Here is a 12,035-nt window from a genome sequence, read left to right as displayed (position 1 = left end):
CTTTCATCAGTGAAACTCTGCCTAGCAACCACTGACGTTACCACAGGCAGCGGGTTAATTGGTTAGATTCAGCAACCTAGAGAAACATTCCATTTGTACAGTCCCCACCCTACCCTACCCCACCCCAAAGACCACAGAGACGAGCCGTTTGCACTGGGCTGATTGTATTTGCATAAAGCCAAGGAGGGGAAACGGCAGGGCCAGCGGTAGGCTGAGCTCACTGGCAGTAGAAATCCCATTTCTGAAAAAGAGAAAGGGGAAACAGTGGAAAGAAAACCAGCGGTCACACCACAAAGGATCTAGTGGTTTTAGCAAAGGCTGCAGCTGCAGGGCCCAGGTCTGGCCACACAAGTGCTATGCAAATTAGCCTAGAGCCCTCTAATCTTTGCACCTCCCAACTGGACCCATTTTACTGGTGAGAAAATTGAGGCAGGGAAAGAATTTCTCCCAGCGCACATACCTAGGCTGCCAGGGAGCCAAGTGTGGGAGCATTTTTGCCCATCCCCACAACCTAAGGGTCCTCCCCCCACATTTCTTGCCAGCCCCCATGACACTCACGTCTGTCTTCACATCGACTTTGCCAGGTTTCAGGGTCTGGTCCTCTCGGACAATGCTACTGGGGAAATAGCCCAGGCGAGCAGCCAGATCTCCATAGTAATCTCCCTGAACCTGGGGAAGAGGAGTTAAAAGCTAGGGTCTGGGAAGATGGCAAGCTTGTGCCTGCTGAAGGCCTTTGCATTCTCCCTTCTCCCTGATCTCCACATAACTGGCTCCATCCTTGTCATATGAATCTCAGCTTAAATGCCACCTGTTCAGAGGCCCTTTCTGAACACCCAAGTAAGTCTCTGTTAATTCTCACAGCAGCGCATATTTGCTTTTATTATTATTATTATTTTGGAAACAGGGTCTCACTGTGTCGCCCAGGTTGGGGTGCAGTAGCATGATCACGGCTCACTGCAGCCTCAACTTCTGGGATCAAGCAATCCTCCCACCTCAGCCTCCCGAGTAGCCGGGACCACAGACACAGGCCATGATGCCCAGTTAATTTTAAATTTTTTTTTTATAGAGATGGGGGTCTTGCTATGTTGCCCAGGCTGGTCTCGAACTCCTGGGCTCAAGCTATCCTCCCAACTTGGCCTTACTTGGGATTACAGGTGTGAGCTACTGTGCCCAGCTGCTGCTATTTTTTATGCCTTGCTTTTTGTTCATTTCCCTCCATTAGAATAAAAAGGATCGTTTGTTGTTGTATCTTGGTGTCTAGAACAGAACGTGGGACCATATCAGGTGCCCTAAAATTGGTAAATAAAGTGAAAATAGGCTGGGGGGCAGTGGCTCACACCTGTAATCCCAGCACTCCGGGAGGCCAAGGCGGGCAGATCATGAGGTCAGGAGTTCAAGACCAGCCTGGCCAATATGGTAAAACCCTGTCTCTACTAAAAATACAAAAATTAGCCAGGTGTGGTGGTGCATGCCTGTAATCCCAGGTACTTGGGAGGCTGAGGCAGGAGAATCGCTTAAACCCAAGAGGTGGAGGTTACAGTGAGCCGAGATCGTGCCATTGCACTCCAGCCTGGGTGATAGAGCAAGACTCTGTCTCGGAAAAATTAAAAAATAATAAGCAAATAAAATAAAGTAAGTAACAATATCCCCCCACAATGTCTATTTCAGTTCACCCCCCTCAAATCTTCCCTTCATGGGGATAATGAGTCTACCCCAGCTCTGTACCCTTCCCTCTTTCACTCTCCCAAGACTCACGCTGCCTCCCCAGAAAAGCCGCCCACGGCCCTTCAGCTTGGAGAAGACATACACCACTTGGCCCCGGTGAATGGTCAGGAATCGGCAGTCGGGGGCCATGTAGTCCTGAAGGGCCACAGCCATGGAGATAGGGTCTAGGGAAGGAATAGAAGGGAATGCAGCACCCTCCACACAGGCTAACGCCCAAGCCCCCAATTCTCCCCTCCCCATTCTTACGGCTGCACTCCTGGTCCGCACACAGCTTCCGGTCAGCCAGCTTGGGCATAGGGCCACCCCTGACACCAGGTCCGGAGAAGGCAGACAGCAAGATGATGACACCAAGGCACACCAGGGACCGGGCCATCGTGGACTGTGAGCAAGAGAGTGAGCAAGGGGGTGCTGGGGTCTCCAATTTCCTCCCCTCCCTCTCTCCCGTAGTACAAGGAAACTTGTGTTCTTGGTCTTGTCCCCGCCCTAAACCAGTCCCAAACTTCGCCCACACCACCTAGAAGTTGCTATACAACCAGAACCATTTCAAGGATAGGGTAAAGGCTGTAAGCCCAAGGAAATTCCCAGATAAGGTCCAAAGCAGCTCACAACTTTCCCAGTGACAGCCCCCTCCTCAACAATCACAGAGGCCTAGATAAGGTGGTTGAAATATTCAATTCCATCTTCTCTTGAGTTGGCTTAGGTACCTGGGCTCCTCCGCTGTTCCCTCTGGCCACAGAAGCGGAGGAGCCTGTAAAGAAAACCACCTTGGAATTTCCTGTGCTGTGGGGCAGGAGAACAAGGCAGCCCTTTGATTACCAGAAACAGCCCAGCCCTTGAGTACTGACTGAATATTGTATGCTGAACCTTAGGCTAGGCAAAGTCCCACCATGATCACTATTCCTCTGCACCAGACGCTTCCCACTGGATGACCTGGGCTAAGCTATTTCTCCTCACAAAGCCTCAGCTTCCTTATATGTAAAATGGGGACAATAAAAAAGCCAATAGTTATAGAGCATTCACCAAGTACATATTTATGTTATGAACTCAAATGGATACTCTGTATCATGTCAGGAGGAGTGATTACAACCCCTCCCTTTTTTTTCTTTTTTGAGACAGGGTCTCACCCTGTTACCCAGGTGGAGTGCAATGGTGCCACCCCGGCTCACTGCAGCCTCAACCTCCTAGACTCAGGCAATCCTCCCACCTCAGTCTCCTGAGTAACTGGGACTACAGGCACAAGCCACCTATGCCCAATTAATCCATTTTTTTAAATAATTATTTTGAGGTAGAGTCTTGCTCTGTTGCCCAGGTTGGAGTACAGTGGCATGATCCTGGTTCACTGTAGCCCCTATTTCCTGGGCTCAAGCATTCCTCCCACCTCAGCCTACCGAGTAGCTGGGACCACAGACATGTACCATTATGCCCAGTTAATTTTTTGTATTTTTTGGTAGAGCCGGGGTTTCGTCATGTTGCCCAGCCTCATCTCAAACTCCTGGGCTCAAGCAATCTGCCCACCATGGCCTTCCAAAGTGCTGGGATTACAGGCATGAGCCACCAAGCCCAGCCTAATTTAATTTTTTGAGACAGGATCTTGCTGTTGCTCAGGCTGAAGTACAGTGATGTGATTATAGCTCACTGCATCCTCAAACTCCTGGGCTCAAGAAATCCTCCCCTCTCAGCCTCTCGAGTAGAATAGTAGGCAAGTCACCATTCTTGGATGATTTCTTTTATTTTTATTTTTCTAGAGCCAATGTCTTACTGTGCTGCCTGGGCTGGTCTTGAACTCATGTCCCCAAGTGATCCTCCCGCCTTGGCCTCCCAAAGCACTGGGATTACAGGCATGAGCCACCAATGCCTGGCCTATAACCCCTTGTTACATGGAAATGGAAGTGTGGAGTTAAGGAACTTGTCTAAGGCTTACAGAGCCAGGAAGTGGAGAAGTGGAGAGGCTAAGACTTATATCCAGGCCCACAGCCATTGCTATGCTATCTTTTTTTTTTTTCTTTTTTTTCTTTGAGATGGAGTCTCATATTGCAGTGGTACAATCTCGGCTCACTGCAACCTCCACCTTCCGGGTTCAAGCAATTCTCCTGCCTCAGCCTCCCGAGTAGCTGGGATTACAGGCATGCGCCACCATGCCCGGCTATTTTTGTATTTTTAGTAGAGACAGGGTTTGTCCATGTTGGCCAGGCTGGTCTCGAACTCCCCACCTCAGGTGATCCACCCGCCTCGGCGTTCCAAAGTGCTGGGATTACAGGAGTGAGTCACCGCGCCTGGCCTGAAAGATTTTTTTTTTTTTACAGACAGGGTCTCAATCTGTCACCCAGACTAGAGTGCAGTGCCACAATCACAGCTCACTCAGCCTTGAACGACTGGGCTCAAGCTATTCTCCCACCGCAGCCTCCTAAGTAGCTGTGACTATAAGTGTGAGCCACTGCACCTGGCTTTGAAATGCAATTTCTTTTTCTTTTTTTTTTTTTTTTTTGAGACATTGTTTCGCTCTTGTCACCCAGGCTGGAGTGCAATGGCACGATCTTAGCTCACTGTGACCTCCCCCTCCCGGGTTCAAGTGATTCTCCTGCCTCAGCCTCCCGAGTAGCTGGGATTACAGGCATGCGCCACCATGCCCAGCTAATTTTGTATTTTTAGTAGAGATGGGGTTTCACCATGTTGGTCAGGCTGGTGTCAAACTCCTGACCTCAAGTGACCCACCCGCCTTGGCCTCCAAAAGTGTGGGGATTACAGGTGTGAGCCACCGCACCCGGCCCCACTTTAAAACACTCTTTAAAAAATTATTTCTTCATTCAGGCCAGACATGGTGGCTCACTCTTGTAATCCCAGCACTTTGGGAGGCTGAGGCAGGCGGCTCACTTGAGGTCAGGAGTTTTGAGACCAGCCTGGCCAACATGGTGAAAATACAAAAATTAGACAGGCATGGTGGCACACACCTATAGTCCCAGCTACTTGGGAGGCCGAACCAGAATCGCTTGAAACTGGGAGGTGGAGGCTGCAGTGAGCCAAGATCACGCCACTGCACTCCAGCCTGAACGAGAGAGTGAGACCGTGTCTCAAAAAAAAAAAAAAAAAAATCCGCCGGATGCAGTGGCTCACACCTGTAATCCCAGCACTTTGGGAGGCTGAGGTGGGTGGATCACCTGAGGTCAGGAGTTCAAGACCAGCCTGGCCAATATGGTGAAACCCTGTCACTACTGAAAAATACAAAAATGAGCCAGGTATGTGGCGCATGCCTGTAGTCCCAGCTACTCAGGAGGCTGAGGCAGGAGAATTGCTTGAACCTGGGAGGTGGAGGTTGCAATGAGCCAAGATCATGCCACTGCACTCCAGCCTGGGTGACAGAGTGAGACTCTGTCTCAAAAAAAAAAAAATCATTTCTTCATTCATTGAAGATTTCATGAGTACATAAAATATCCTAGGCCTTGATCCAGACCCTGGAGATTCATCAAGGAATGAAAATTAAAGGGGAGATAATCAATGAACAAAGTTCAGATATATGATAGTGTGTGAAGTATTAAGGATACTCAGAAAGAACACTCAAGAATCAGCTGTGGGAACCGTGCCCCCTGCCCCATATTACTGATGAAGCCACAAAGAAATAGAAGTGACTTCAATTCCCAAAGCACAGTGCATGTATCTCCTGCTGCATAATTAGCCTAAGACCAACATTGCCCCAGTGCGGTGGCTCATGCCTGTAATCCCAACACTTTGGGAGGCTGAGACAGGAGGATTGCTAGAGCCTAAGAATTTGAGACCAGCCTAAGTAACACAGGGAGACCCTTGTACCTACAAAAAGAAGAAAAAAAGAGAAAAACTAGCTGTGCATGGTGGTACAAATCTGTAGTCCCAGCCACTCAGGAGGTTGAGGTGGGAGGACCACTTGAACCCAGGATGTAGAGGCCGCAGTAAGCCATGATCGTGCCACTGCACTCTAGAGCAAGAACCTGTTTAGAAAAAAAAAGACCAAAATTATCACCTTTTCTGTGGGTCAAATGTCTCAGGCTCAAGGTCTGCTATAAGGCTGCAATCAGCCTGTCAGCCAGGGGTGCAGTTTCATCTGAAGGCTGAATGGTGGGAGGACTGCTTCCAAACTCATTCAGGCAGCTGTTGGGGAGATGCAGTTGCTTGTGGGAACTGGACTGAGGGCCTCTGTCCTCAGTTTTCTTGACACGTGGACCTCTACAGACAGCTTGAGAGGTGAAGAGGGCTGGGCCTCTGGGCCAGTGAGGACTTGGAGAACTTTTCTGTCTACCTAAAGGATTGTAAATGCACCAATCAGCACTCTGTGTCTAGCTAAAGGTTTGTAAACACACCAATCAGTGCTCTGTGTCTAGCTAATCAGGTAGGGGACTTGGAGAACTTTTCTGTCTAGCTAAAGGATTGTAAATGCACCAATCAGCGCTCTGTGTCTAGCTAAAGGATTGTAAGCACACCAATCAGCACTCTGTGTCTAGGTAAAGATTTGTAAACGCACCAATCAGCTCTCTGTAAAAACGGACCAATCAGCACTCTGTAAAATGGACCAATCAGCTATCTGTAAAACGGATCAATCAGCAGGATGTGGGTGGGACCAAATAAGGAAATAAAAGCAGGCCACCCTAGCCAGCAGCTGCTACTGGCTCAGGGCGCCTTCCATGCCGTGGAAGCCTTGTTCTTTTGCTCTTTGCAATAAATTTTGCTGTTGCACATTCTATAGGTCCACATTACCTTTATGAGCTGTAACACTCACCGCGAAGGTCTGCGGCTTCACTCCTGAACTCAGCATAGACTACAAACCCACCAGAAGGAAGAAACTCCAGATACATCTGAACATCTGAAAGAACAAACTCCAGGCACACCATCTTTAAGAACTGTGACACTCACTGCGAGGGTGCATGGCTTCATTCTTGAAGTCAGCGAGGCCAAGAACCCACCAGAAGGAACCAATTCCAGACACAAGCTCACAACGTGGCAGCTGGATTTCCCAACAGCAAGACAGAGGCCAGTCTTTGTACCCACCGTTTGTACTCTCCCTCCATATTGTAGCCACAGGAGCAGGGCCACTGAGAAGCATTTTTTTTTTAATTTTCTAAAATTTCGAGACAGAATCTCACTCTGTCACCCAGGCTGGAGTGCAGTGGCGTGATCTCGGCTTACTGCAACCTCCGCCTCCCGGGTTCAAGCAATTCTGCTTCAGACTCCAGGTAGCTGAGACTACAGGCACGTGCCACCATGCCTGGCTAATTTTTGTATATTTAGTAGCGACGGGTTTCACCATATTCACCACGCTGGTGTCGATCTCCTGACCTCAAGTGATCTGCCCACCTCAGCCTCCCAAAATGCTGGGATTACAGAGGTGAGCCACCGTGCCCGGACTCTTTTTTTTCATCTCTCACCTCCAAAGTGTGCTTCAGAGATCCACAGGCTAAGCGTCCTTCTCCAGAGGGTCCACGTTGCTCCCCGGGACCCTCACCTCTAGACTGGCAAGTCCAAGCTTTTTTTAGAAGAGGATGGACACACACAGGCTTGGGGCCAGGGAAGAGTTTGTCAGGGATGAAGACTAGGTCTGTGCCATGTCTACAAACCCAACACCAAGCACCATGAGCTCAGCTCAAATGCACCTTCTCAGAAGGGTTTTCTGGACCACTCATTACTGTTCCCAACCCCATCACCCGCTTCACATCAGGATTTTTTTTTTTTTTTTGGAGTCTTGCTCTGTCACCCAGGCTGGAGTGTGCAGTGCCACTGCACCTCCATCTCACTGCAACCTCCACCTCCAGGTTCAAGTGATTCTCCTGCCTCAGCCTCCCAAGTAGCTAGGATTACAAGCACGCACCACCACGTCTAACTAATTTTGTTGTTGTTGTTTTGTTTTGTTTGTTTGTTTTTTTGATACAGAGTCTTGCTCTGTCGCCCAGGCTGGATTTTGGAGTGCAGTGGCACGATCTCGGCTCACAGCCAGCTCCACCTCCCGAATGGCTCACGCCATTCTCCTGCCTCAGCCTCCCAAGTAGCTGGGGCTACAGGCGCCCGCCACCACACCCGGCTAATTTTTTTGTATTTTTAGTAGAGACGGGGTTTCACCGGGTTAGTCAGGATGGTCTCGATCTCCTGACCTCGTGATCCGCCCACCTCGGCTTCCCAAAGTGCTGGGATTACAGGCATGAGCCACTGCGCCCGGCTGTTGTTGTATTTTTAGTAGAGAGAGTGTTTCAGCATGTTGGCCAGGATGGTCTCGTACTCTTGATCTGAAGTGTTCCACCCACCTCAGCTTCCCAAAGCGCTGGGATTACAGGTGTGAGCCCCTGTGCCCGGCCCAGCCTAGGTTGTTTTTTGTTTGGAGATGGGGTCTCACTCTGTCACCCAGGCTGGAGTGCAGTGGCACCATCATAGCTCCCTGCAGCCTTGAACTGGGCTCCAGTGAACCCCCTGGGTCAGGCTCCCAACTAGCATGCCACCACTCATGGCTAATTTTTAATTTTTTTTTTTTTTTTTGTAGAGATGAGGTCTCACTTTGTTGCCCAGGTTGGTCTCCTTGCCTCAAGCGACCCTCCCACCTCAGCCTCTCAGTATGCTGGCCCCACCACATCAGTTTTGTTTTCATCACAACACAATACTGGAAATTGTCTATTTTATTAATCACTGCATACCTTATCCCTGCAAAAGTATGCAGCACACAATAGGTACCCAGCAAATATTTGCTGAACTTATTGAGTGCTTGCTAAGTGACTGAAAGGCAGAGAGTGTGTGCTGGGGGATGGGTAATGAGTACAAACATCATCATGGTATTAATATAGAGGGACTACTCTTTACACAGGAAGTAAACAAAACTCAGACTGGGGACATCAACTGCCCATGGGCTAACAGCTAGGAAGTCCCCAGAAAGCAGAAACCAGGACCAGCTGACCACGGAACCCACATACTTAATAGCCAGTAGGCCTGTGGTTGCCAGTATGGTGGGCGAGATGTTTCCCCTTGCCTGTCAGCAATAAACGTCATTTACTGCAGAGGGCAATTCCTCTCGTTCCCATCTTTCCCATCACAAGTGGAGGAGGTCTGCATGGGGTGCCCTGTATCTTCACTGCTTCTAATACTGACATTCCTCGTGAACAGGGAGAGCAGGGCATGAGCAGGATTGGGCTTAGAGCCTTGGCAGGAAAATAAGAATTTAGTATGTTTAGCCAGGCACAGTGGCTCACGCCTGTAATCCCAGCACTTTGGGAGGCCGAGGTGGGTGAATCATTTGAGGTCAGGAGTTTGAGACCAGCCTGGTCAACTTGGTGAAACCCCGTCTCTAATAAAAATGCAAAAATTAACCGGGCATGGTGGCGGGTGCCTGTAGTCCCAGCTACTCAGGAGGCTGAGGCAGGAGAATTGCTTGAACCCAGGAGGCAGAGGTTGCAGTGAGCCAAGATCACGCCATTGCACTCCAGCCTGGGTGACAGAGTGAGGCTCTGTCTCAAAAAAGAAAAAAAAAAAGCCCGGGCGCGGTGGCTCACACCCGTAATCCGAGCACTTTTGGAGGCCAAGGCAGGCAGATCATCAGGTCAGGAGTTCGAGACCAGCTTGGCCAATATGGTGAAACCCTGTCTCTACTAAAAATACAAAAATTAGCCAGGTGTGGTGGCATGCACTTGTAATCCCAGCTACTCAGGAGGCTGAGGCAGGAGAATCGGGACGCAGAGATTGCAGTGAGCAGAAATCGCGCCACTACACTCCAGCCTGGGTGACGAGCAAAACCCCGCCTCAAAAAAAAAAAAAAAAAAAAATTAGCCAGGCATGGTGACGGGTGCCTGGAGTCCCAGCTACTCAGGAGGCTGAGGCAGGAGAATCGCGTGAACCTGGGAGGCGGAGGTTGCAGTGAGTTCAGATCATGCCACTGCACTCCAGCCTGGGCAACAGAGCAAGACTCCATCTCAAAAAACAAGGAAAAATTTAGTATGTTTTACTGTATTCATGTATGTATGTATTTATTTTGAGACAGAGTCTCGCTGTCACCAGGCTGATTGATTGCAGTGGTGCAGTCTCGGCTCACTGCAACCTCCGCCTCCCATGTTCAAGCGATTCTTGTGCCTCAGCCTCCCAAGTAGCTGGGGTTACAGGCACGCGCCTCCACACCCAACTAATTTTTGTATTTTTAGTAGAGACAGGGTTTCACCATGTTGGCCAGGATGGTCTCGATCTCCTGACCTCGTCATCTGCCCACCTTGGCTCCCAGAGTGGTGGGATTACAGGCGTGAGCCACCGCACCTGGCCTACTGTATTTAGTGGTAGATCTACTTTTTGCCAAAAGGTTGCCTTTTTCCATGTACCTGGTGTGAGAAAGGGTCTTAAGTAATATGCGCATGCGCATATATATATATATATATGTATACACACACACACACTTTTTTTTTTTTTTGAAATGGAGTCTCACTCTTTTTGTCATCCAGGCTGGAGTGCAGTGGTGCAATCTCGGCTCACTGCAACCTCTGCCTCCCAAGTTCAAGCAATTCTTATGCCTCAGCCTCCCAAGTAGCTGGGACAAGTGTGTACCACCATGCCCAGCTAATTTTTTTTTTTTTGAGACAGATTCTTGCTGTTGCCCAGGCCAGGGTGCAATGGCGTGATCTTGGCTCACTGCAATCTCCACCTCCCGGGTTCAAGCGATTCTCCCTCCTCAGCCTCACGAGTAGCTGGGATTGGCACCCGCCACCCGTGCCTGGTTGATTTTTGTATTTTTGTAGAAACGGGGTTTCACCATGTTGGCCAGGCTGGTCTTAAACTCCCGACCTCAGGTGAGCCACCCACCTCGGCCTCCCAAAGTGCTGGGATTACAGGAATGAACCACCACACCTGGCCAATTCATTGTATTTTTAATAGAGATGGGGTTTCACCATGTTGCCCAGGCTGGTCTTGAACCTGAGCTGAGACAACCTGTCCACCTCGGCCTCCCAAAGTGCTAGGATTATAAGTGTGAGTCACAGCACCGGGCCATGTGCATATTATTTTTGGTCAATTTAAAATTCCCCAGGACAGGGATGTGACAAACTCCTAAGGATGGTCCCCCCAACCAATCTCCCTTCCTTTTTTCTTTGAGACGGAGTCTCACTGTCACCCAGGCTGGAGTGCAATGGCACGATCTTGACTCACTGCAACCTCCGCCTCCTGGGTTCAAATGATTCTTCTGCCTCAGCCTCCTAAGTAGCTGAGATTACAGGAGCACACCACCACGCCTGGCTAATTTTGTATTTTTAGTAGAGATGGGGTTTCTCCATGTTGGCCAGGCTTGTCTTGAACTCCTGGCCGCTGGTGATGCGCCCGCCTCGGCCTCCGAAAGTGCTGGGATTACAGGTGTGAGACACCACGCCTGACTCAACCTTTTTTTTTTTTTGAGTCTCGCTCTGTGGCCCAGGCTGGAGTGGAGTGGCTCAATCTTGGCTCACTGCAGCCTCCCCGTCCTGGGATCAAGCAATTCTCCTGTCTCAGCCTCCTGAGTAGTTGGGATTACAGGCACGCACCCCCATGCCCGGCTAATTTTTTTTGTATTTTTAATAGAGACGGGGTTTCACCATGTTGGTCAGGCTGGTTTGGAATTCCTGACCTCGTGATCTGCCCACCTCGGCCTCCCAAGGTGCTGGGATTATAGGTGTGAGCCACCCTGCCCAATCTCCCTTTCTAATCCAGAGCTGCAGCTGCGTTTGTGGCTGTACAGCCAGAAGTCACATATCCTAGACTTCCCTGCAGCTAGACACTGCAGGGGAATTGGGGTCAGGCACCTGCCTGAAGCTCCTGGCTGGCCACTGGCCAGGAAAGTAGATCACCTGTGTGTGAGGTGGCCACACCCCTCATACCAGCATCAAGTCAGTAGCTTCCCAGGAGTGACCAAATGAGTCCAGGCACTGCCGGAAGCCAGAGTGGCATCCCGCTGAACTCTAGCTAGGAGCTCATTCAGGGGCTGCAAACTCGAACTCAAGAGTCTCAAACCCAGACCGCCACTCCTACCACCCACACTCCCCATGATTTCAGCAGCACCAAGTTTCCTGTATTAAATTCCTTTCTGTTTGAACTACCTACTGTGGTTTCTCTGGGGCCATTGCTACAACAGGCTGCACTTTTGTGAAGAGTAAAAAAAGGTGAAGAAACACCTCTTCCTCAACACTCTTGTCATCTGTTAGAAAAGTGGTGGCATAAACATGTAAGCCTACAAAGTGAATGGTGTGCCCTTAAAAGGTGCCATTCCTGTGCAGTACCCATCCTGCCTAACTGTACGTGGCAGCCCTGACTTTCCATTTCCTGACCCAGGATTCCATTTCCTGCTGTGAATTGGGACAACA

The 12,035-nt window shown here is 49.8% G+C and overlaps 1 protein-coding gene across 1 annotated transcript; it reads right to left on the bottom strand.

Moving 5' to 3' along the window:
* Positions 1 to 147: 147 nt before the first annotated feature.
* On the bottom strand, positions 148 to 11,673 carry MIA (MIA SH3 domain containing). The gene is made up of 5 exons (XM_055104017.3): positions 5,717 to 11,673; positions 1,972 to 2,104; positions 1,756 to 1,889; positions 559 to 669; positions 148 to 241 (listed from the first exon to the last, which is right to left on the bottom strand). Exons 2-5 carry the CDS (start codon positions 2,096 to 2,098, stop codon positions 218 to 220), a joined length of 396 nt encoding a protein of 131 aa, XP_054959992.1. The 5' UTR covers positions 2,099 to 2,104; positions 5,717 to 11,673; the 3' UTR covers positions 148 to 217.
* Positions 11,674 to 12,035: the final 362 nt, after the last annotated feature.

Source organism: Pan paniscus, chromosome 20 (assembly GCF_029289425.2).
Source record: "Pan paniscus chromosome 20, NHGRI_mPanPan1-v2.0_pri, whole genome shotgun sequence".
In the NCBI taxonomy this organism is placed as follows: Eukaryota; Metazoa; Chordata; class Mammalia; order Primates; family Hominidae; genus Pan; species Pan paniscus.
Note: the sequence above shows the minus strand (reverse complement) of the source record. Positions and strands in the feature narration are given on the sequence as shown.